Source organism: Copadichromis virginalis, linkage group LG7 (genome assembly GCF_057382275.1).
Source record: "Copadichromis virginalis isolate Kocher_CV1m ecotype Utaka linkage group LG7, C_Virginalis_male_GT1.1, whole genome shotgun sequence".
In the NCBI taxonomy this organism is placed as follows: Eukaryota; Metazoa; Chordata; class Actinopteri; order Cichliformes; family Cichlidae; genus Copadichromis; species Copadichromis virginalis.
In genome coordinates, this window is record NC_140624.1 from 67407907 (window position 1) to 67433156 (window position 25250).

Here is a 25250-nt window from a genome sequence, read left to right on the forward strand (position 1 = left end):
AAAGCTTTCAAAACATAGTGGCTTGAAATATAAATAGATATGTTCTCCGTTGTACGTTCTCCATTATCGTCACATATATTCGAGATGGATGTCATATTTACCACATTTTCCCAAGATTTGAATGTAGCACAACACATGCCTTGACGTCTACTTCCAAAATTTTCGTCCTGAGTGATCAGAGAGGGTGGATGAGTAATTCATGTAGTGTAGGTACGCCCTGTGCCCAGAAGAGAAAGGTGCATTTTTCAGTCTTAAGGTGAGATACTTAAATTTGTAATCAGTAAAAGGAAAGGATGACACCTCAGGTTTTGCATGCACTGTAAACAGTCCATGTCGGAACCCCATGTAAACATAGCTCCACAGTTTTCATTTACAAAAACATTTTGCTAAAATCATGTAACGATGTTACTTAAAAAAAAACGTTAATGGCGGCGTTGTCCTTCCTTTATCACGGGAAATCTTTATCGACATGTCGGTTGTTTTGGTGCTATGCTAGCATTTACTGGCCAAACCTCATTTAGGAATATCAGTTCAAGTTTAGACTCGATACAGTCAAGATCGCTAACATATATAAATGTAAATCATTGGGTCCCATGGGTCCTCGGGTGTTTCCGTAATATTCGGCATTAAATTGATTCACTGAAAGCATGATATGTTTGCTACGTTTGGGTTTTGCTAACGCGGCCCGTTTACACTCGCTGTACTGGCAGAGGACTAGCCACTCCAGAGAAGTCCTTTATTAAAAAAAAAAAAAAGTTTCGCAATGAAGAGTTTATGTTGAGACTTTTGAAACTCGATTTTAAGAATGGACCACTTTTCTTTTACTTAGTGCCGTAAACTGTGCATTACTGTCATCGTATGTTCGACAACATTAGGTGGTACTGTTTGAAGAAGCTCAGTTTGACACTATGTTGGCAGGAGTGTGCTGTGCGTCCTCGGGCTGTCGCAAGCCTAGACATGCCCGACACTGCCTCCAATGAGCCCGGTTCGAAGGTTTCGGATCCACAACATTCCCAGAGACTCCTGAGAGTCCTTCGCACCTTTTGGCAGGAGCAAAGTTTCCACGATGCGCTGCTGGTGGTGGACGGAGAGGAGCTTCCTGTCCAGAAAAATATCCTGGCTGCTGCCAGCCCCTACATCAGGTCAGTCAGTCACAGCACATATCGAACTGTTTGTAAACACCAGCTAGGGACAACAAGGGCGTGTCCAGTTTTATTTAGTGGCAGTGCTATAACTCAGATGATTCTTGCTTTACTTCCTGTTAGGACCAAGCTGAACTACAACCCTCCAAAGGAAGATGGGTCTACTTACAGAATCGAGCTGCAGGGGGTCTCTATGGCCATCATGAAACAAATCCTGGACTATATCTTCAGCGGTGAAGTGAGTGGGGATGTTTTAAAAAGCAGAGTGACCTGCTGATATCCTAATAGCGTGTGGCTTTCATTGACTGTTCATATGTACCTCACACACAGATCACCTTGAGAGAAGAGACCATCCAGGACATGGTGCAGGCATCCGACCTTCTCCTCATGACCGACCTCAAGTCAATGTGCTGCAAGTTCTTGGAGAGCTGCATCACTGCAGAGAACTGCATCGGTATCCGCCTCTTCTCTCTGCACTATTGCCTTTACCACGTGCACTACGTCGCCACAGAGTTCCTGCAAACGCACTTCCGTGACGTGGCGCTGACTGAGGAGTTCAGGGAGCTGCCACCGGACCGGCTCTGCGAGGTGCTGTCCATGGAGAAGCTGAATGTGGGCAACGAGAAGCATGTGCTGGAGGCCGTGGTGCGGTGGTTCGCACACGACCCGGATGATCGCAGGGTGGGTAGCACTGGAAAATGTTCTCTTTTTTTGCAGAGATACCTGCAGCATTCAGAGGCGAGTCTCATTGTCCAGCTTTAGTTTCATATCAACAAAATACTGATGAGTGGTTTTTCTTATTAAATTCTAAACTACCTAACTATAAACACTTTTCTTTTTTATGCATATAAAACTGAAGGGCTGGCTCAAACTGAATAAAAAAAAAAACTGTTATCCCATATGAATTTGCAGGTACGCATGAAGGAAGTGATGTCTGCCGTGTGGCTGCAGGGTTTGGATCTCAGCTACCTGAGAGAGCAGGTAAACAGTCTAAATACTTCTTACCAGCTGCTACTGGCAGGCACAGGGAGACCGTGTTTGGATGTGAATGTTACACTGAAAACTGTTGTGTCAATTAGAGCAGGGCGATATGGCCAAAAATATTTATCACGATATATATTTGAAAATTTGCGATAACGATATAACTGACGATATAATTGATGCGAGACAAAATACAACTCCACAACATTACTAGCGCAAAAACACAACCTTCCATTTATTTTCACTTAAACAAGAAGCTGGTTTTTATGTACATTAAAGATTTATAAAAATGTAACAGTGCAAATGCAAATTCCTTGCTGAAAGTTTAACCAAAAGGCATTTCCAGTAGAAATGTGCTGACATATCCTGAGCATAACCATGTATAATATCCACTGAAGTTAAAAAGAGGTGCTTTGCAACATTAAACTGCAGTGTGCAGTACGCATTTTTCGGACCATAAGGTGCACGGGATTATAAGGCACATTAAGCGAAACAAAGCAGTCAGATAAATCAAACTTTATTAAACTCATTCTTCTTGCTTCCTCCACTTTTGTAACATTGATTCATTAATGTTGAATTCTCTGGCAGCGGCTCTATTCCCATGTTGCTGCAGTATATTAATGACGAACCTCGTATTGTGGATGGATTATCTCAGTTGTTCTCCTGACTGAAGTTTGGTCCGTTTACAGCATCCTGCCATGCGATTGCATTTGTCTCTAACCATGAAGAACCTTCACGTTAACTTTTATAAGTGGAAAAGTGTTAGTGTTCGTCCTCCAGCTTCACTGTTATGTTATGCTAACATAGCTGTGTTGCTAGCGATCACGTAGCACATCATTAAATACCAGCTAGCCCAACTTCAGTAACCCTATAAACGTCACTGCTGTTTAGTTTCCTGTCTTCATTTATGTTGGAAGTGATAGCAGAGCTGTACGTTTGATTTTTTTCAGAAATCTCTCAGTCAGAACATGCTATATCATGCTTAGGTAACTAGCGAAACTAGCGAGCTAACTTCCGCTAGCTTCCTGCTAACTTCTAACTCCGTTAAATGTAATAACTTTTGTTTTCATGGATGCCTGGAAGTTAAACTTCATAGTTACACCTGGTAAAGCAGCAATGCTGATCGTTTTATTAAAGATGAAAGAATTTAGACAGTTTTTAACTCTCAGTGATGCTGCAGTGTTCGTTTGACCTGAAGCATACGGAGTTTAGGACCCAGATTACTCCCAGATTTAAGAGCATCTTAGTCCGACAATAACGACGGCCGCTTGCATGTTCTGCAAAAAAATGTGCTTTGTCGTGTATCTGACGGACAAACACCAAACCAGTTCCACATCACTGAAGTTGCACCATTTTTACAAACCAATTCTGGTTCATTTGTTTCACTCAACAATCGGCTATGTGCGTATGAAAACAAAGGCACTGCGCATGCGCGTTTTACTCATATTCTATCGCGATATTTCATTTTCCTATCGTTGCCTAACATTATACCGGTATTACCGTGAACGGTATAATATGGCCCAGCCCTAGTGTCAATGTAAATGTATGTCATGAAAACTTTAACAAGAATCAGGAAGTATATTCGATTTTATGAGCTAGGATTCTGATCCCAGCTTATCGTTTGGCTATAATGACAGCGTCACAGCTCAGGTTAAAGGCTGTAACAGCTGAAATGCAGGCTGAGGCTGCCTTTCTTCAACATTAAGTGTGAATACAATGAGTCTCTTTCTCCCCGTGTTAGCAAGGCTAACTGACAAATGAACCATGGTTTTAAATCTGAGAAAACATCAAATGGCAGCAGAGAATTTCAGAACAAAGTGGCTCCTGTTTTCAACATCTAACAACACTGAGCATTGATAACTGAGTATACTGATGAGTGCTGTGTGTGTAGTGGCTAAAACACACACACTTTGTCTCCTTCAGCCTCACCTGGTACATCTCCTCCACCTGCAGACATGGACAGTTTAGCTGTGTGTGAGCCAGTGATCCTCACACGCAGTCATTCACCATGCAAACTCTCCTGAAAAGCTTTTAGTGACATCCCAGTGCGGGAGGAACTGCTGATTACCACCTTTATGTGGGAAAGCTGTGGCTTACTCAGTCTGCTGTAAACATACAAATGCAATATAAGTTTTGAGCTAACCTCGCTGTGTGCTACCGTTGTATCCCATCAGGCCATGGGGGAACCTCTGATGAGGGAGGTGATCAGAGAGTACTGTCAGCCGGTGCTGACGCAGGGTCAGCTGCAGGGGGAGGCTATGCTCGCTGCCTTCAAACCCAGAGGGTATTCTGAGTGTATCGTCATCGCTGGAGGTGAGGATCGCAAGTAAGTCGCACTCGCCAACTTTGTTTTGTTCTGTTTGGGCTTCATGCAAAGAAACAGAAGTTTATTTCATACATTTATTTTGGCTGCAAATACATTACCATTTATATGCTTTATTTATTGTACTGTATTCTTCAGTGTCGGCTGATGACATCAAAACTGAAGTAACCTTAACTAACCGGCCTTAACTCGAGTGTAAATTGTGTAATTTTGTGCCATTCTGGAAGAATGAGTCACGTGAAATAACCATGACGGTATTTTTGCCTGTGACTATGAAATGTTGGTTCCATGTGTCACAGTGTTCAACAAAGATAGCCTGGGACAAAATTCCGACACAGTCAGAATGAATGGATGACCATTTCACAGCTACAACCTGCGTCTACTGAGCGAAGAAAGGAAAGGTGGGGGTGGGAGGTATATCAGCACTTGTTGGAAGGAAATAAAAAACAGCTGACGGAGGGAAAAAAAGATTGAAGCAGTAAAACTGAGCTGAGCGCTGCAGCAGAAGCTTGTTTGTGTGCTGTGTCCTTCAGATGCTATCATGACTGACGCAGCATGGAAACAAAGCAGATAGCGTAGACTTTGAGATTCAGTTATCACCTTTGAACTTTGAATGCCTCTGAAATCTCACAGTGTGCTTCACTCTGTCCTGTAACCAAACCATCTCAGCTGAGATTAGTTCAGGTCATGGTGGAGGTGCGGTGGGTTGATGCAGTGTTTTTGTTTAATTACGTAAAAGCTCAGATACTTAAGGAAGCTAATAAATCTGATAAGACAATTTTATTGTGACTTTTTTTCTTTTTTCCTAAAAAACCCTGATCTGTACGACATCAGTGCTACTGCAGTGATTGATATGATGGCTGTATGAGTACAGACTCTGCGTGAGCGTTGATCAGAGTGAATGTGGGAATAAAAACTGTACAGATGTCTGCTTGATTTTGCATGCAGCGCTCTGCAGCGCCTACTAGAGGGAAGGAGTTGGAACAGGTTGTGTCTGGGGTGTGATGAGTGCGATGGCGTTGAAGGTGAAATAAACACTCCAGCTTCAAAAAGACTTTTCTGGCAGTTATTTCATGGTTCAGGCTTTGCAGGGTTAACCCCTCCTTAATATTTTGTGTGTGGCTCTATAGTGTACTGCAGGGGTGCCCAATCCCGGTCCTCGAGAGCTACCGTCCTGCAGCTTTTAGATGCATCTAGGGCTGCTCGATTATGGCAAAAATGATAATCACGATTATTTTCACTGAAATTGAGATCACGATTATTTGACGATATTTATTTCGTCCGCCAGAGCTTATATTATTTTTTTACATGCTGTAGTGCCATTTGTGGGAGCATTTCAAGTTGCTATACATCAATACAACTGTTATAGCCCATATTTTAAAAATGTGTATGCATTAAGTCCATAGTAACTACATTAATTGCAAAAAAGTGCAATAAACTACAAAAAAATTGAAAATCATTTTTGGTTTTTTTACATATATTTCTACTTGGAGAAATTTAAGAGGTTTATCCCTCAAAACTTTAAATACAAAAAAGTTGCAAAAAATAGTTTACAACAACAGGAAATTTATTTTGAGTGTCTTCATAGTTTTATTTTTGGAGATACAGCAATTTTTATATACTGCAGGAAAAACAAAAAACAATCCTATGATGCAAATTTGCAAAGAATGTGCATCAAAATAAACTATTTCCAGCAGTGCAATTCGAGTTCTAAGGCCTACAAGTAAAAAACTACATTTTCCGCAAAAATGACGTCACTTGCGATAGTTCACGTTGACGTCTTTTTCAATGTGGGAAGTGTTAAGAACAGCTGATCGGATCGGCAAAGCGTGTTTCTGGAATATTATGTTTTTGTTCCTGCAAGCTCTTTTTATGCAATTTTTGCAAAGCTATATGTGGAAGGAAACCGTGACCGAGGACAAGCTGATGGCATAAGATGTAAGTACAACTCCTCTGGTTTCATATGGAGAAAAATTTATTGTGCTAGCTTAGCGTTCAGGTTCTACAGGGATTTAAAAATAGTTACACAAAACGAGCATGCTGCTCTGACCGGCTTTAAAGGTTTAACAATAACAATGTATTGAATAATGACTTTAAAAAATAATATAAAATAGTGTGCAAATACTGATAACAGTGCAAATGTTTGCAATATAAGAAATAAATGAAAAATGTGAACTTTGCAGTGTTGCTCTGTGGTGCAGCTACGACACCATAACAAAGTTTACACACTGTGTCTACTTGATCCACGTCTGACTCCGCGAACCCATAATGTTTCCACACCACTTAAGTTTTTTTTTTCTTTACCTCTCTTTTCAACCAACGGCAGTCCACTCCTCTCCAAATAACTTCTGCTTAGCTTTCCGAGCTTCCCTCGGGTCCTCTTAATTGTTGTGACGCGTGTTCGAAATGCAGAGCAGTGCGCTTGATTTGCCACATGGAGCAGCGCGAGAGTAAAGCATGAGGGAGGGGCTAATAATCGGCTCAGTCATTTTTAATGATCGTTGAAAGCCCAGATCGTAATCGTGATTAAAATTCGATTAATTGAGCAGCCCTAGATGCATCCCTACTCCAACACAGCTGAATCAAATGGTTTGATCTCTTCAGCATGCCATCATGTTTGGCAAGGGCCTGATAACAAGCCATTCATTTGATTCAGGTGTGTGGGAACAAGGATGCATCTAAAAGCTGCAGGACGGTAGCTCTCGAGGACCAGGATTGGGCACCCCTGGTGTACTGGTTAGCACATTCAAATGGTTGATGGTTCGATTCCATCTGCATCTGACACACGGCCCTTTGGGGTTGTGTCCGGAAGGGGATCTGATGTAAAACCTTCCCAAATCCAGCGTGAGGTTTAGGGAGATTTATATCTACTTGTATTTATATAAGTAGATATAAATACTTACTTTTTGTCTGGTTTCCTGAAAACTGTCAGAGATTTAATGAAAGTAAATACAGATTACTGTAACTTGTACAGGGAGAAGGAAATGATTTTCAGGCAATTCTTTTTTTCTAGTACTGGAGCTACAATTACTCTGCAACAGATCTTTCTGGCTTCAAACAAGAAGATCTAGTGTGTTCTTGTTAGTTGATTTCTAAAGGCTTTGTCCTAAGCACCCATTTAAAAGCTATATTGTTTTGTAGTTTTCACTTTGTTGGCCTACTTTCAAGATTAGGCTTCAAACTTTCCTTTTTGCTAAAGCATATAGTCAGGGCTGGACCAGGTGACCCTGAATCCTCCCTTAGTTATGCTGCAATAGACGTAGGCTGCCGGGGGATTCCCATGATGCATTGAGTTTTTCCTTTCCAGTCACCTTTCTCACTCACTATGTGTTAACAGACCTCTCTGCATTGAATCATATCTGTTACTAACCTCTGTCTCTCTTCCACAGCATGTCTTTATCCTGTCTTCCTTCTCTCACCCCAACCAATCACAGCAGATGGCCCCGCCCCTCCCTGAGCCTGGTTCTGCTGGAGGTTTCTTCCTGTTAAAAGGGAGTTTTTCCTTCCCACTGTCGCCAAAGTGCTGCTCATAGGGGGTCATATGATTGTTGGGTTTTTCTCTGTATCTATGAAGCGCCTTGAGGCGACTTTTGTTGTGATTTGGCGCTATATAAATAAAATTGAATTGAATTGAACTTATGCAACACAATCAATTGTTTGCAGAGAAATCATACTTTGACTGTAGCTCAGGAGGTAGAGCAGGTCATCTACTGATCGGAAGGTTGGTGGTTCGATCCCTGGCTCCTCCAGTCTGCAAGATACTAAAGTTGCCAAGTTGCTCTCCAATGCAACCATCGGGGTATGAATGTGTGTGAATGTACTTAGAAAGCACTAAGTATAGAGAGAGTGCTTGTGAGAATGGGTGTGATTGGGTGAATGTGGCATGTTGTATAGAGCGCTTTGAGTACTCCAGTAGAGTAGAAAAGCGCTCTACAAGTATCAGTTCATTTACCATTTAAAAATATGCAGTCTGAACAGGTCTGAACAGGCAGCCTGTTCTCGGTCTCCTGTGTGCACTTGGTCTTCAGTAAAAGTACCGGGAAGGCCGACTCACATCCTGTCTGAACAGAGTGAGGGGAAAACCTTTTGTCTGATCTGATGCGTTCACTCTGTGCAGAACCAGGAAGCCGACAGCTGCGTCGCGCTGCATGTGTCCTCTGTATGACGCCAACAGGCAGGCTTGGATAGAGTTGGAGCCAATGAGCGTCGCCCGCCTCGGCCATGGGTTGGTTGCTGCCGGTCAGTGCAGTCCACCGCACCTACATGTCTGTAATAAAACGCTTTGTGTTCAGTAAAAGACATTAGCAGGTGTGTCATTAGCAAGGCTGTCTCTGTTGGTCAGGGGGGTTTCTGTTCGTGGTGGGTGGAACAGATGAACACAACGCAGTCCTGGCCAGTGGAGAGAAATATGACCCCGACTCCAACACCTGGAGCCCGATTCCCCCAATGCTACAGGTAGGATCACGTTTCTGAAACAGTTACTCATGGAAACCCATAAACAGATAAACGGCAGAAGTAAACTCCTGTGTGAGTGTGCAGAAAAAGTGCAAAATAGGGATGCTGTATTAAAAACAGCAGAATGCAGTGTTTTGCAAATGTCATATGATACACTCTCTCCTTCTGCTCAGTGCTTTTCTGTCAGATAGACACTAAACAGGTATGAAAACCATCATTCGTGCTGCTTGGCTACATAAATATTCAGTATATACCAGACGTAGAGCAGATATGTTGCTGCCATATTGTTTTATATTTGACTTCATGGCCATCAGGTGTCAGCAGTGCTGCAAAAATTCCCTGACAGCTGAAGGGTTAAAGGCAGATGATACACAAAGCGCACGATCGTTCTCCAGAAAAGTGATGTCATTCACTAATAAAAGTTTGCTGTCATTAGTAAGTTCCTGATATGAAGTAGCTGGCGGAAACATGCTGGAAGGTGAAGTTAGGGGAAGGGCCCCGACAGCTCCACCAGCAGATCATCAGCTTATTAAAGCTGCTGCACCGAGATGAATTTGGCACAGGAGCACTGCACACAGTCTGAAAACAATATAATAAATAATACACTTCAAGCCAGTCATGGGGTCTGATCCCACTGCTGCGTTTGTGTTGACACAGACAAACAGCTGTGTGAAAAACTGACGTCACCAGCGGTACTCTTCGTGGCTTTGGTATGCTCTAATAGCGTATCTGATTTAAGCTCAAGTCCCCCTTTGCAAACAAACCGGGCCACAAATCGCCCAGCTGTGCCCAGTTGTGCTTTGCATTTATGAAACATCTGAACTTGGAACTCAGACGTGGGAACACCCAGAGACCCCAGGAGGGTGTTTGTTTGTGGCTGAGCGCACAGCTGAGCTTGGGGGATGTTGTTGGCGGTGGTGGTTGATTATATTAACATCCGCTGACGTTCTCAGGCTCGTCAGAACTTCGGTGTGGTGGAGCTGGATGGTCTGATCTATGTTCTTGGTGGAGAGAGTGAAGAGCTGGGGCTGATCACCGTCGAGGTGTTCGACCCCTACTTCAATACCTGGAAAATGCAGACCAGTATGACCATGATCCGCAAGGTAACCCCCTCACCTATGCGTGCGCACGCACGCACGCACGCACGCACGCACGCACGCACGCACGCACGCACGCACACACACACACACACACACACACACACACACACCTCTACCTCGGGTATTCATATCATCTAATTGACATAATGCTTTCCCTAGCCCCTTACCCTAACCATATAAAACAAATGCCTAAACCTAACCACAACCTAACTGTAACCCTGAAAAATGCCTTTAGATATATAAAATATCTAAATGGTATCAAATAAAATAAAAACAGACATTAAAATAAATAAATGTTGACGTAAGTGTTGAACAATTAATTAAACATAAAATTAACATGACAGAAATGCCCAAAAAGAAAATGTTAAAAGTGCAGAAATTGCATAAATAGAAGCAGGACAAATACTAAATGTTGTGCAAGCAAAGGAATAAAGTAAATACAGAAACAAATAAGGGTCTAAGGTGCTGCCCATGTAACTGCCAGGCTCAGGTTCTACTGTGGATTTTTGCTGCGTGTCATCCCGCCATTAAAACGATCAAAATAACACCATGAAATAATTGTAGACCACTTGGTGGAAAAAATGTCTAAATGTGGGTTTGCTGAAGTGGTGCGACAGATCGAATCGATGCTTTTAGTGAGTTGGGTGTGGGTCTGGGTTATCAGTAGTTAGTTTTTTAGCATTTCTACAGCTTTTCCGTCTGAGCTCATCTGTTCTGCAGAACCGGAAGCTAACTGGCTGCTGAGTGTTAATGATGGGTGACAACGTCAGCAATTTGTCATCTTACACGAGAGTCTGAAACCACCAATCAGAGAGCTGCATGAGGTCAGCTTCTTGTTAAATTTGAAGGAAGGACCAGAAAAAGAGAACAGATGATGACAGTCTCACATTTAGCTTGGATGGGTTGTGAATGTTTCCAGTAACGTCAGCACTAGAATTCCCAGTACAATGCCCCTATCTATGTGTATTGGACTCGGTGTTTAGCTATTTTTGGAATAGGCTGGAATTTGACCCGTATTCCAGTTGGGAATGCTGTACCACCCGGAGCGCTTGGAACTACGGTTGTCGTCACTTGTGTACGCCAACGATTTATTGCTCAAGCTGGAATTCAACTCAAACTGATGGATGTCACTTTGATGACTGAATGTAAAACTCTGAGTAACAGGATTTGTCTATAAACTGTATATAAAAGATGACCTGCAGTTATGTCACGCAGCGATTCTGGACAAATTTATTTATATTTTTAAAGTGTGTGTTTGGGATTTGGTTTGGCAGCTGTATCCATACATGGGTTCAACACAAAGATCTCCTTCGATTCTCCTTAGATTAATGACTGGATGTTGGTGGTCTGTTATGACCCCGTCTTCAGCAGTAACTTCAGCAGAACAGCTCTCATTGTTCTGAAATGTTAAAAACAACAACAACATAAAATCAGTGACAGAAATATTTGGTTAGCTCGACGGCTGGACGACGCTTTGACCTCGTCTGATTTGTACGATCGTCTCCGTCTTCTCCTTCAGGTCGGCTGCTACGCCTCCATGAATAAGAAGGTCTACGCCATCGGTGGGGGCTCCTACGGGAAGCTGTTTGACTCTGTTGAATGCTTTGACCCCAAAACCCAGCAGTGGACGGGGCTGTGTCCTCTGAAAGAGAGAAGGTAAGCACAGCCTCTGCTGTCTGTGATCTTAAAACGTTAAAGTCGGTGTTTTCTCACAGTCCTGACGTTTTTGTTTTCTTTGCAGTCAGCTTGTTTTTGGGGGGGGGGGTTCTCTCACTGCATGCACACTTGCTGTGCAACACTTAACATTTAACTTCAGTGTTGTTGCTTTAATTTGGACTAGTTTATGTTGCACAACAGGAAATGAAACATAGCTCTATAAGTCACTGTCATTCTTCCCAATCTGGAAGTTTTATTTTCAGTTTGACTAACTTTATCTAACATCACAGCTTCACTGACTTGCTCAGCAAGTGTAGCTGTTGAGTCAGAACATTCAACACTGTGGTTTTTATTGTGCGTTAGTTGTGTCACACCTTCTCTTTCGTATTGCTGAATCCACACCAAGCATGCTAGACCCGTCTGTGCTACTCATGTGGATTTCATCCATCCACAGGTTTTGGTTTCATTATGCGCTGTTATGAGGGTTTTTTTTCTTCTCTGTGGGCGTCTGCAGAATTTCCTTATTGGTTTTTCTGTACTTTTTAAGCACCGCTGCTGCAACTGCGCTTTTGCCCACAGTATGTTCAGAATCTGCTGAGGATCCAACCCTCTCACAGCCGTGGCATTGTACTGAAATTCAACTAAAAAATGCTAAAAGGCAAAGCAATAAATTAAATAAATGTATTTCAAGAGCTGGACCAGGCCTCTGCAATGTGACCCATGAGTTTACGGATTTTGGATCCTCAAACTTTTACCTGCCACCCTTTGGTTCCAGAAATGATTCTATGTAAGACAAAATGACATAAATATTTATTCATCCCAAAGTTGAGTGAGGGTCGAGTAATAAGCTGTCACTTAATGATAGCAAGCTGCTCGAGGCAAGCCAGGTTATTTGTCTCATTAAAAATGCTCCAAAAGGCAGCGATGGCACGAACCCAGTGTCACTGCGCTGAAACCACATTGGTCTCCCACCTTCCTCAGAACGTCAGTAAAGTTAACCACTGAATAAGTTCTGTAGTTAAAAACAGACGACCATAAATCCTCGAGTTGTGGAGAGAAGCAGTGTTTCTGTATTCTTGAACAGAGGTCCTCGAGGCTTCACGGGGTGTACGTGGTCACATGCATCCTTTTTATAACGTTAATTATTCAATTCAGATCAATTCAGTTTTATTTATATAGTGAAATATCAGCGCTTTACGTTTGTAAAGTAAAGACCAGCAATAAGATGACGCTCTGAGCCGGCACTTGGCGAGAGTGGGAAGGAAAAACTCCCATTTAAGGGAAGAGATCTCTCCCGTATGACCCTAATTTACTCGTTACTTATTATCTTTAAATGAATTGTTAAACTCATTGCATAGCGAGGAGCCCGCTTTACTGTCAACCCTCAAAATGTCTGTGCTGCTCAGGTTTGGCTCGGTGGCGTGCGGCATCGGTCAGGAGCTTTACGTGTTCGGTGGAGTCAGAAGCCAAGAGAACGACAACCCCGAGCAAAGACAAATGACGACCTGCAAGTCTGAGTTCTACCATGACGAGATGAGGAGGTGAGTCGTTAAACGTTAAAACCACAGACGCAGCCACAGTGACGTAAACTGTGCTGGCGCAATAAAGTGCTGTCATATTTCAGCGCTTTCCCAAGTGCTGTTAAACAGGGCAAGGAATTGTTAACAGTTTTATTTTGAATGCTTCCATTATTTAATTTGCACACAGAACTGAAAAGATTTCACAGAATTCTGGTTCATGGTTTCATTCAACGATCCGCTTTCGCCCTTCTCATTCTCCGCCATGTGCGTATGAAAACAAAGGCACTTGCGCGTTTCACCCATATTCTGTCGCCATATTTCATTTTCTAATCGTTGCCCAACATTATAGCGGTGTTACCGTGAACGGTATGATATGGCCCAGCCCTAGTTCTGTTGACCCCACAGATTTCTGATCGGGTCTTTGTGTGAGTCAATAACGTTCCCTTGTTGAGTCAGAATGACCCAGACCCAGTTTTCCTTCAAAATCTTCACGTCTTTCCTTCCGTCATGAGTCCACCTTGATGAAATCCCCACTTCCACTGAAGCATCCCCACAGCATAATACTCCCATGACTACTACCGTGTTTCACTATGGGGACAGTGTTCTTTTTTTTCTTTGGCCTCTCCCTTTGGCTCTAGGTTCATCTCATAATCGTGCTTAATCGTTCTCCAGGTTGTCTTCAGCGCACTTCGTTCTGGTTTGAAGGCGTCTCTTCTGTGTTTCTTGCAGTCTATTCCTGTCCAGGAAACGCTGTGATAACTTTATATATCCATTTCCTGCTTTGTGAGCATCAACAATTATTTTCCTCAAGTCTAAATTGATTTCTTTTATTTTTGGCATCATGCTTTCTCCAGTGACAGCTGAAAGTCTTGTTGAAGCTTTTATTTTGTGTGTATTTGGACGATAGCGCTCCATTTGAACCTCACTTTTTAAACTTGCAGCACATCGTTGCACAGATGAGCAGAGCTGACCTTACAGTTTGCACGTGTGGCTAATCTTACGATTGCATTATTAAAAGAAAAGAAACATGTTCTGCTGCAGGTGGATGTTCCTGGATGACCAGAACCTGTGCATCCAGACCAGCTCCTCCTTCGTCTACGGCGCCGTGCCCATTGGAGCCAGTATCTACGTGGTGGGGGACCTGGACACAGGTCGGTGAAAACATTAAATACAGCTCTGCTGGGCTTTCAGGATGTTCAGTGTTTGATCCTGTTACCCTCTCGCTTCCTTTGGTTGCAGGCACAAACTTTGACTACATCCGGGAGTTCCGGCGCACCACCGGGACGTGGCATCGCACCAAGCAGATGTTACCCAGCGACCTTTCCAAAACGGCCTGTGCCAACTTGCGCATCGCCAATTGTCGACTGTTCCGCCTTCAGCTGAGTCAGGGCATGTTCCGGATCAGAATCTGAGCCGAGACGGCAGCCGGCAGCTCTGTCCCGGCTCCATGTGTCTCCACTTTTGCACACTGGTACGCTCTATCTGCTGTAGGTCTGAGTTTATATACAAACACTAAAGCGCTGTAGTCGCTACGCTTTGAAGATCTCGACTCCAGTCATTGGTTTATACTCACGACCCTTTTGATGTATATTTATTGTTGACCAAATGGGATGGACTTTAATCTGAACACATTTTTAGCTTTATGGGTTTTATGACATTTTTCTTATCTAAATCTATTTTCTTTGAAGTGTGGGATCCTTTTTTTACAACTTTCTTTTAAAGGACATTGCTCACTTTGAATGCTTTCTGGTTCTCGGTTACTTGGCGGGGGATTCATTATACACCAGTCACTACCCCTTTATTACACTAGAAATCACGCGGCACAGTTTTTGCAGAGGCAGCGAGGCCCGCTGTGGTGCCGCTTTATTAAAGGATCACTCTAGATCATTTCAAGGCTGCAAATATCCCATTATTATCACCGTTATGACGTTCCAGTTCATGATAACTTTGCACACGTCACCTTGTGGTAGAGATACGAGGGAAGGATGAGTCACACATGAAAGCAAAGTGAAAAGTTGCAGCAGGAATCAGCTGCCTTTTTGGTAAACGCATTAGACACTTGCCAGCTGACTCAGTCACATGCATATTAAGCCTCACACGCTGGTTTGTTTTACGTGTGTGTGGATGGATAATGTTCTGTTTGGCATGTGCTGGTCACAGCAAAAACTGTGACCAGCACAGTTTGACAGTTTAGAAGAAGGAAGTAAAATGATTTTGCACAGGAAGCTGTAGGAGCACAGTTCTGAATCCACAACCAAAGATTTCACAAATGTCTCTTAAACTCCAGGAAACTGTCGACGTTACTGGAGGCCCTCGCAGTGCAGTTGTGTCCTTTAAAAACTATGGCGTGCAGCTCAGACGGTGTAGAAAAGCCACGTGGAATTCTCCAAACTATGCACGAACACGGGTGACTTGCTTTTGGCGACGGCACCTGATTTCCGTATATTCACAGAAACGTTCCCACGTGCTGATTTCAGCGTTTGCCTCTTGGAGCACAAACTCTTTAATGGATTATCACTTTTTATCTGAGCTGGTCCGGGCCGGTCCATTCTAAAACAGAGCACGTTACACTGGTGATTTACTGGATGTGCTGCAGCTTTGCTGACCTCTGACCTGGCTTTACAGTCAGGACAGTTTTGGCATCTCTTGACCCCGTTTGTTCTGTGCGAGTTACAGCTGCTGGTGTCTGTCCTGCACTCAGCGGCTGCGCTTACAAAATGCCCTGTTCATGCAGCGCAGTGTGCGTTAGGGCCGATCGCCCCGGGCCAAAACACAACTCTTTCAATTTGAAGCGACGCGAGAATGTCAGGTTTTAAAGACTTGTGCAAAAACTTGCATTAGACTGCAGTTGGAATCACGTCTGTTTTATTTTGTAAGCTTATTATTTATCATAACATAAATATTTAATACTTCAACACCATAAATATAGCAGCAGCATCAGTTCAAGCGGTAATTTGGTATAAACTGATATGTTGCAGCTGGTCGCCTTTATTTGCTGCACTGTTACTGGTTGGTTTGCTACACAAGCATTTGTAGCTCACCTAACAAAAACACTCCTGTTTTTTTTATTGTTATTTATTCCAAAATATATGCAAAATGTCATCTCATTTTTATTTTTGTTTGTTTTTTTGCTCTCTATTATTACCAAGCAGCAACCTCCAGGGCTGGAAAATGAAGCCAGTCCATCAGTATTACGAGCTGTGGTCTGAGGAGCTTGGAAGACTGAAGAAGCTTCTTGGAGGTGAAACATCTTCAGGAAACTTAAAGAAGTCCAAGCTCCTCAGACTACCGTGACCTGGATGACTGAGAACCTACACAGACATTAAGATCTGTGGTTCCTCGGATCAGTTCCTGTCAGTATCCAGACTCGCAGGTTAAACTGTCCCCATGCACAGCAGAAATAAATACGTTTACAGCCTCCTACACAAAGACAGTGTCTGTTTTCTATACAGGCGCGACTTCTCTGGCCCCCACACAGACCGACCTACCTGCTAGCTGTCTGCAAGGCTCCCCTCACCTGGAGCGGTCATGTTCCATGAATTGAAGCCGGACCTCTCGATGGAGGTTGCGGTGCCCATATCTAGACGTTCAGTTACCATTTATTTGCTCTCCATGTTACAAAAGTCTTCAGAGTCTGGGGGGAACGCTCTAGTCGCCTTCGTTAACACCTCTACACGTTTTTCTAATAATAAATTGTCAAACACAAGAGTTGATTGTTTCAATATGACAGTGATTCCAAGGGCCTAAATATTACATTTCGATAATGATCAACTATATGTAACAGTTGGCTAAAAATAGTTATTGGCTCAACAATAACGGATTAAATATCGAAATAATTTGCTACAAAATAATAAATAATGCACCTTCTGTCAATTCAAAGGGTTTACGTGTGAGGACGTCATAAAAATCACATTAAAAGGATTTAAACAGCCACAGATGAACAACCACACAGGGCACATTACATCGTGACATTATTTAACTAAATCTAAGCCAAAAAGCAGAAGCAGTGTGTGAAATCCTAAAGACGCCGTGATTCAGCAGCTTCTAGAACCACCTTTATGTCCCACCGCAACACCTCCGTCCGGTTGAGGTCTGGACTTTGATTGAATCTGCTTTCTGTGGCTGTAAAACAAGACCAAATCTTTATATGTAGAATTTTTGGACTTCAAATTATGAAAAGTGAGAATGAAAATTTCCAAGAGAGACCTGCACAAAGGTTACAACAACTACGACACATAAGAAGTAAAAAACAAATACAATATTCCACACAGACAAGTGAGCAACAGCAGATCATTAAGAGCTACATTTCTGACAATGTCAGCTCTTTCTGTAGATTATTCCAGATTAAACGGGAATAATGCCTTTTTTCTCCGCTCTGTCCTGATTCTCAGGACGATCCTTTGTATGATGCTGTGAGAGCGAACGCTCTATTGGTTGTGGCTTTTGCACATATAAACACACAAATAAGAGGAAACCAGCACAGGCAGAGTCTGACCTCACAACCCAGGTCACTGCTGATGTCTTTCCTCCTTGGTATTGTGTTAACAGACCAGCAAACTGCCAAAGTTTGCACACTTGCAGATGATCAGTTAATCGAGTGCATCTGACTCTCAGTACCAGGCTGCTCAACCGCTTATTTCCCATGGAAGCAGTGAGGGTGCATCTAGTGTTTCACACGCTGCTTCTGCCTCAGGGTTTATTTTCGGTGAAAGAAACAACGACTCATTGTCACAACGTCGTGTATTGTAGTTTATCAGAGTTGGATTCATCAAATTTTAGGACCCGATAAGGAGCAAATGACTTTTATCTCCTGATATTTAAAACTTAAGAAGTGATAGAGGGTGTGCTTTCTCGTTACCATGACTAATTGCAAAATCGCTAAAAGAAATGGCAGGAAATGTGCAAACCTAAACACAGCTGGTGCAACAGGCTGTGAGGCACACAGACGAATATGAAGCAACAACTACAATGAAACGGTTTGTGTTTTGTGCTGTAAACGGATTGTTGACATCAGTGGTGTTAAAGAAAGAACGCGGGTTTATTTCGACCCGGACGTAAATGGGTCTGTTGTGGCCGCGTTTCTGCCCGTATAGACGTGAGGAAAGACGGAGCTGACAGAGGTTTTTAAACCGTCTGATTTTCATCATCTGACACATTTGTTTTGTTTTTTCACACTATCTGAAATTCATAAAAAGGCCATAATTGGACAGAAAGCTCTGATATGACAGCCCAGCTGTAACATTCCAGCGTGTCTTAACATTTAAAGTAAGTCATATGGTTTCCAAGCTGCTCCGTGTACGAAACAGCACTTGCTCTCGTGTGTTCGCACCTCATGACTGTCTTTGTTGTGATGTGCTGGGAAACATAAGGGAAAATAATGGCCGTCTAACCTGAAGATAACCAAAGCTGTGTTGTGAAAGAAAGAGGGAGTCTTGTTTCACTTTGTACTTTTGTAACTGGTGCATGAGGAAGTTTTGTAAGATGTTTCCCATGAGTGTCGTTCATTTACGTCAGAGGAATTAAAACTGTTGGTGGTCAAGCTGTATGTTTTTGTCTCATTTGCTTCTCTATTTCATTTCAGCCTCCAGAGAGAGCGACATGCTTAGTCACTTTCCTGCTGCTCATTTTGTATCGTGCAAAGAGATGCTGAAAGCTCCTTAATAACACCTTTTATTGCTTAGGTTGACTGCATTGCTCAATAGCACATTCGGAGTATTTGCATTGGTATTATAAGGCTGGTGTTTTTTCCTGTTCTGCATCCGATCTGTGCCTGACCAAGTTTTCTTACTCGAGATGTACGCGATGCACTAAAGTTCATTTCTAAAACTCGAATTTGCACAAAGTTGTCCGCATTCCGTTCGTGAGAGTTCTCAGTACAAACAAGCACCAAGGAGGACGGGAGGGTGAATCATGCCTGTAAATGTGCTGATTCAGCTGAGAAATGCTGGGAAATATTATTTGAAAGCAGCACAGAGAATCTGCAGAGCCTCGCTGCTTTGCTTACCAGCATTCTGTTCAGTTGCTACTCGGGGAAGCTCTCTGTCGGCAGCTTCGCTCAGAATCGCAGCCAAAGAGCGGAAGGTCTCATAATGTGGATGCTGCACCAAGAGCTGAGCATGAAAGCGAAGCTGTTGATTTACTGCTTGACCGATGGCCACGAGCTGTGATTAATGACCGAAGAAGATCGTGGGTAAAAGTGTTGGAAATGAGCTCAAAGTAGGCCCGCTACATCTGACCGCGATGCCTTCACGGGCACCTACAAGGTGAGCTGTTTCAGGCATGTCCACCTGGGAGGAGACCCCTGGGTAGACCAGGACACACTGGGGGGCTCGTGCCTCTTGGGGATGGCCTGGTGTCCCCCAAGAAGAGCTGGAGGAAGTGGCTGAGGAGAGGCAGGTTTGGTATCTCTGCTTAGACTGCTGCCTCCACAACTTACACCTGGATGCTAATGAAGGTAGAAGTTGATGCACAAAAATATGCAGGAAATGACATGTATGAGCTCAGAGCCTCTGTTTAATGTGCTTCAGCAAAACCTACACGCAACTGCATTTTATAGTAAACTCCCCAACTTTACATTGTTATTTATCTTCAGGCCACTGAATCTCAACTATTGGTACCTGCAGGGCTAGTTTAATTTAGGAGGGTAAAAATTACGTTTTCATTGTTTGGTTTTGTTTTTACTTTTTCACAATCTGTAATGACTGTGAATTTCCAGAGAAATGGGATAGTCTTACACGGCCAAGCGAGTAACCTGATCTCAGCCCAGTAAGAACATCTTTGTCAGGCATTGGGGAAAAAACGATCCTGAATGCAGTGAGAGCACAGAATGGCTGTAATTCCTGAAACAGTTCATGCGATTTCAGTGGAAACGGTCGTCAGATATTATTTCAAGATTATTTTCATTATTGCCGAGACAAACTCCATCCTTGATGGAACTTGCATCATTTCCTTTGTATTTTGTTTGAATTGATTTGATATACCTTTATTAGTCCCACAAGGGGAAATTATTTCCAATAAGACTACAGTAGACTCTGCCTGTTATAACTCGTCTCCTGAACAACACTCACCGGAGGGCCCGAGGTGTTGCAACAGGATGAGCTTTCCTTTTGAGGCACTGTTGGCAGTATGGTAGGGGTGGGGTCTCTACAAGAAAGGTGAGATGACCCAGGGGAAGCATGTGTAAACCTCAGAGGTGATACTGAGGTAGGCGTTGTGGTTTGGGACCTTTGGGAAGAGATTTTAAGCTCCTGCTCTCTCTTTTAACAGCCTTTCTCCTTCATAAGGACTCACTCGCTGCTTTGTTAGGTACACCATGCAATTATCTAATCAGCCAATCACATGGCAACAACTCGTATTTCAAGATTAAACCTCCTATCAGAATAGAGAAGTAATCTCAGTGACTCTTAACCTGACATGATTGTTGGTGCTAGATGGGCTGAGTGGTTCAGAAACTGCTGATCTAATTAATCATGTGTACCTGAGAATAATCTGAGAAATATACAGTAAGCGATAATTCTGGGTGAAAACCCTGCAAAATGCCCACTCGGGGTATGAACAGACCCCACTATGGCCCAGTACAGGTGTGAAATCTGTTTAGTGTGGACAGCCCACACTAAACAGAGAGAGGCTCACAGTGAGGGCCCGTGGCGTACCCACAGTATGCCCACATTATAGATGTGAGCTGCCCTACATTTTACACAGGTACGGAGGCCCAGACAAGATAACCCACACACAGCACAACTGTGGTTCAGATTAGTGGGGATATTTTTTTGGCATGCTTTGGGCACCTCAGAAATAAATGAGCATAATTTAAATGCAGCAGCATGCCTGAGTATTATTGCTCACCGTGTCAGTCCCTTTATGACCACACTGTACCCATCTTCTGATGGGTGCGTCCAGCACACAGCGTCTCAAAGCATCTCAAAACTGGTTTCTTGAACCAGTTCTCTGCACTCCAATGGCCTCCACAGTCACCAGATCTCAAACTAGCGCAGCGCCTTTGGGATGTGGTGGAACGTGAGATTCCTGTCGTGGATGTGCAGCCGACAAATCTACAGCAACTGTGTGATGTCAACACGGACCAGAATCTCTGAGGATTCACCACCTTGAATCTGTGCTGTGAAGAAGGGCGTCCAGCCCGGCACTAGCAATGTGTTCATAATAAAGTATCTGTGGAGTGCATGTTCCAATCCTAATAAGGTTTTCTCATGCCCAAACCTTTTTTTTGTTCCCTGTGTATATATGAAGATGTGATCCCCCTTTGAAGTGTTTGAGGGATGAAAAAATGGTTATTTCCCACATTTTTAGGACATCTAACATCTTTTTTTTCCAGGTACAGGCTTGCACAGCCTATAGCTTGTTCAGTAAAATCAAACTTATGTCGGCAGAGTTTAAACGCTCTCTGAACCTTTGCTCTCACTGACACTTACATGTTTGTAAAAACACAGAAGCGACTGGTGTCGCTTTGTCTGTAATAACTTTCTGTCTCTTTGTGGTTTTTTGTAGCTCCTTTTAGTATCTTTGTGTCTCTTTGTGGTCACATTGCATCTCTGTGGGGTCGTTTTCTCTTCTGTCTTTGTTGTTATTTTAACTTTATGTTTTTTACGTGTCTGTTTGCATCATATTGCATCTCGATAGGCTGATGTTTTCTCTTTAAATTCCATCTATTTGTATTTCTCAATGCTGAAACTGAGTTCTGTCACTGTCCAGTAACAAATGCGTAGTTACTCTTACTTTGGAGCCTCATGATGTCATTAAGTACACAGAACACAATCGGGCTTGGCACTCTCTATTTTTTATGCCTTTTTTCTCATCATTTTCATCAGTGATATGTTCAGGATGTTGAATGTAATACTTAAGAAAAACCACAGAGATCACACTTAATCAAAGGGAGATTACCCATGATGGATAAATATCGCCACCCCCTCATCACCTGTGCATTTGTCATTCAAATACATGTTTGTATTTCTGCTGATTTGTATGATGCACAGATAAACGGCCTCTGTGGGTAGAAGTTCTGCCATGAATGTGACTAAACAGGTAACAGAGCTGAAATGCACAGAGGGTTAGGAAAATCAGCCATTGCCTTAATGTAAAGCATCTACCTGGGAAGCATTTTTTATGACCCACCTGTGTATGTGAGTAAGTGGAAACATGAGTCACGTTGACTGTCAGCAGTGGCTGGGGAGGCATGACTCCGGGGCTCGTATTGTTCAACATCCGCTTGGATGAGACATCTATGACGGACATTAGCAAGTTGTGGCAAGTTGATCTTTGCGATCCAAAATAAACCTGTCGGGGTCCAAAGCTGCTCTGGTGGCTTTTTTGATGGACGAGAGTAAAACCAAAGATATACAATATCCTCTGACGGCTGCAGCATTCATTACATTCCTTCGGATGTGGACATAATCCTGTTGGTTAGTCATTCTGCTGGGGCAAAAATATATTTAGTATTTTCATGACTAAATACATTTTTGAATGATAAAAATCATTATTTACTAATTTTCAAATATTAATATATTAATGTAAACACAGTAAAATAGCAATAAAATGTTTGGGTTTTGTTCTTAAAAAATTATGTGGAAATTCCGAACACAAAGCTTCCGGGAAAGAAAATGCAGCTTTGGGAAGCTGAAATAGGCACAATGCTACTTAAACCCTATTGGCTGGCATTTGCAAAGTGTTTTTAGGATGATACCTTAAGGTATATCTTCTGTTTGACCTGTTAAAACAGGCAGTTTCTAGCATTTTTAGACAGGTCTCACGTGTTCACGGTTTTAGTCCCTAACCCCTGCGAATACCAGGGGTCAACTTTAATTTGAGAAAGTCTATTTATTCTAGGCTTCTCAAAAAAACTAAGGGAAAACTTGATAAACAACAATAACTGGAAGCTGTCTTTTTGCAAACAATCAAGATGGATGATTGGATGACTGAGAACCGACACAGACACATATGTGCACTGAAGAAGCAACAATAAAACAACATCCAACGAGTGATAGTTTTGCAAGTGCTCTCCACGTACCATTGCTCTCATCTTGTCCCACCTCACTCATGTTTCTCTAGTTTTACCTTTTTGTCTGTGTCTTTGTCATATCGTAGCCAGTAGACTTTTATAAGATCATGCAAAGTTTGCTATGTCTTGCAGAACAGCCTCATATGGAAATTTCAAGTTATTTTCCGCCATGTGATTCAGCTAATAACAGAAGGATTTCATCATTTGTGAAGCCATGCTGAAAATACTCAGCAATTTGTGCATTCATGACCTGGTAGGTTAGTTGTAACATTTGTAGCTGAGGGCTTTAGCTTCCAGGTAACAAGGAAATGACATAATTCACGTAGATTACTGATTGGCAGCGCTAAGTCAAAATTTCGAGTTATGGATACTTTTTTTTTAGTGGAGGCAACAGGCTTCCAAAGCCTCAAGAGTCTGGGAGAGATAATGGGAGATGGGCCGTAGAAGGCCATCAACCCAGCAGCAGGACTGGTATCTGCTCCTTTGGGAGAGGAGGAGCAGCGAGACCGCTGCCACAGCCCTATAAAATGACCTTGAGTGGGCTACTTGGATGCAGGTTTCTGACCAAATTGTCAGAATAAGACTCCACGAGCACAGGATGACGTCCAAACGTCCAAATGCCAGTCACACAGCACATGTGACAGATGTTATGGCACCTATGTAAATGTACATGCTTTTTGTAGCAGTTGGGTTTTTCAGTTCTCCTTTGTGGTGGCTTGTCACATTCTTGCTGATGAGACTCTTCGTCTGTCTTCGTCTGTCTTGCATGCTTTTGAGGCTATGCACAGATTTTAGATGAGGTTTCGGTTCAGGGACTCTTAGGGCCACAGGAAAGCCTTCAGCTTGCACCTGCTGACATATATAAATTCCCCTCTTGCCCCTGCAGGCAGTCTTTTATCCGTCAAGCTCGGGTCCTACCGGAGGCCTGGGAGCTTGAGGGTCCTGCGCAGTATCTTAGCTGTTCCTAGAACAGAGATCTCGGATGTTGTTCCCGCGCTCCGATTACCACTGGGACCACTGTTACTTTCACCCTCCACATCTTCTCCAGCTTCTCGTTTCCCTTCTTTCTGATGTTGCTGTCATCTGGTATCGCTACATCTATCACTACGGCCATCTTTCTCTGCTTGTCTACCACCACTATGTACGGTTGGTTAGCCATCACCAGTTTCTCCGCTCGATCACTCGAGAATGACTTCCATGTCATGGTGTTCCATGTATGCCCTGCCTGCTAGCATCTTGCACCCTGCTGTTATGTATACTTATTTTATGTTATGGAGCTTGTGCTCAGAGCTTGTTCCTGTGCTGCCATGATTAGTCCCTCTGTGCTGTCTTTCAGTTCAACTTTGTTCAGCCACTGGTAGGATTTCTCAATTATTAGCCACTTTAGTCACTTCTTCTATCAGATATGCTGTGCTCCCCTTTCTCAGGTTGCTGCTGCCTGAGGTATTCACTAAGCACACTATCAGTTGTGGCCATCTTCCAGATGTAGGCTACTCATGGATCTGTTGTTTCCTCCTGGACAGCGGCTCTGACACTCACTAGTCCTCAGCCACCTTTCTTCCACGTAGCACAGTTTCAGGGTGCTGGATCTGGGGAGAAAGCCCCCATGTCAGTCAGAGTCAGTGGCTCCTATCTCCTCCTTTGGTCAGCTTATTATCCCAGCAGGGTACCTGATCACCGGCAGGGCTTAGGTGTTCATTGCCCAGATCTTGTTCTTCCCATGCAGCTGACTCTTCAGGACTTATCTGACCCTCTGCAGGTGTTTGGTGGTTGCAGCTTTCATAGCAGCCTCTTCATGATACTGATTCATTTTTGCAAAAGATTCAGGTTCAACACATACTGGAATATAATGCAGTGAAGCTCTCAGGCTTTATGTTCTGCTTTCAAATAATCATTCCCAGCTGCTGTCATATTATCATAACTGCTGAGTCTATACACTTAAAGGGATCATTTACTTTTCTGTCCGATCTGGTTTCAGAATTTATAACAAATGATATCCAACATATAGGCCTGTAAATACAAATTTCTTCATTTTATGTACATAATGTATATTACTTAAAA

General features: G+C 43.0%; 1 protein-coding gene across 1 annotated transcript; it reads left to right on the forward strand.

Moving 5' to 3' along the window:
• The first annotated feature begins 68 nt into the window (after positions 1 to 68).
• gan (gigaxonin) lies at positions 69 to 18722 on the forward strand. Its single transcript, XM_085464896.1, has 13 exons — positions 69 to 256; positions 919 to 1142; positions 1266 to 1380; positions 1473 to 1823; positions 2055 to 2123; positions 4298 to 4449; positions 8564 to 8685; positions 8789 to 8901; positions 9855 to 10004; positions 11521 to 11657; positions 13064 to 13198; positions 14219 to 14328; positions 14417 to 18722. The coding sequence occupies exons 2-13, from the start codon at positions 958 to 960 to the stop codon at positions 14587 to 14589; spliced, it is 1812 nt and encodes a 603-aa protein (XP_085321022.1). The 5' UTR covers positions 69 to 256; positions 919 to 957; the 3' UTR covers positions 14590 to 18722.
• The last annotated feature ends 6528 nt before the right edge of the window (positions 18723 to 25250 follow it).

Excerpts from the sequence above, each read along its gene's own strand:
- gan (XM_085464896.1), top strand. The coding sequence starts at position 958 with ATGCCCGACACTGCCTCCAATGAGCCCGGTTCGAAGGTTTCGGATCCA. Across the intron at positions 8,686-8,788 it reads CCATGGGTTGGTTGCTGCCG|GGGGGTTTCTGTTCGTGGTG; the intron begins GTCAGTGCAGTC and ends TCTGTTGGTCAG. Across the intron at positions 11,658-13,063 it reads TGTCCTCTGAAAGAGAGAAG|GTTTGGCTCGGTGGCGTGCG; the intron begins GTAAGCACAGCC and ends TGTGCTGCTCAG.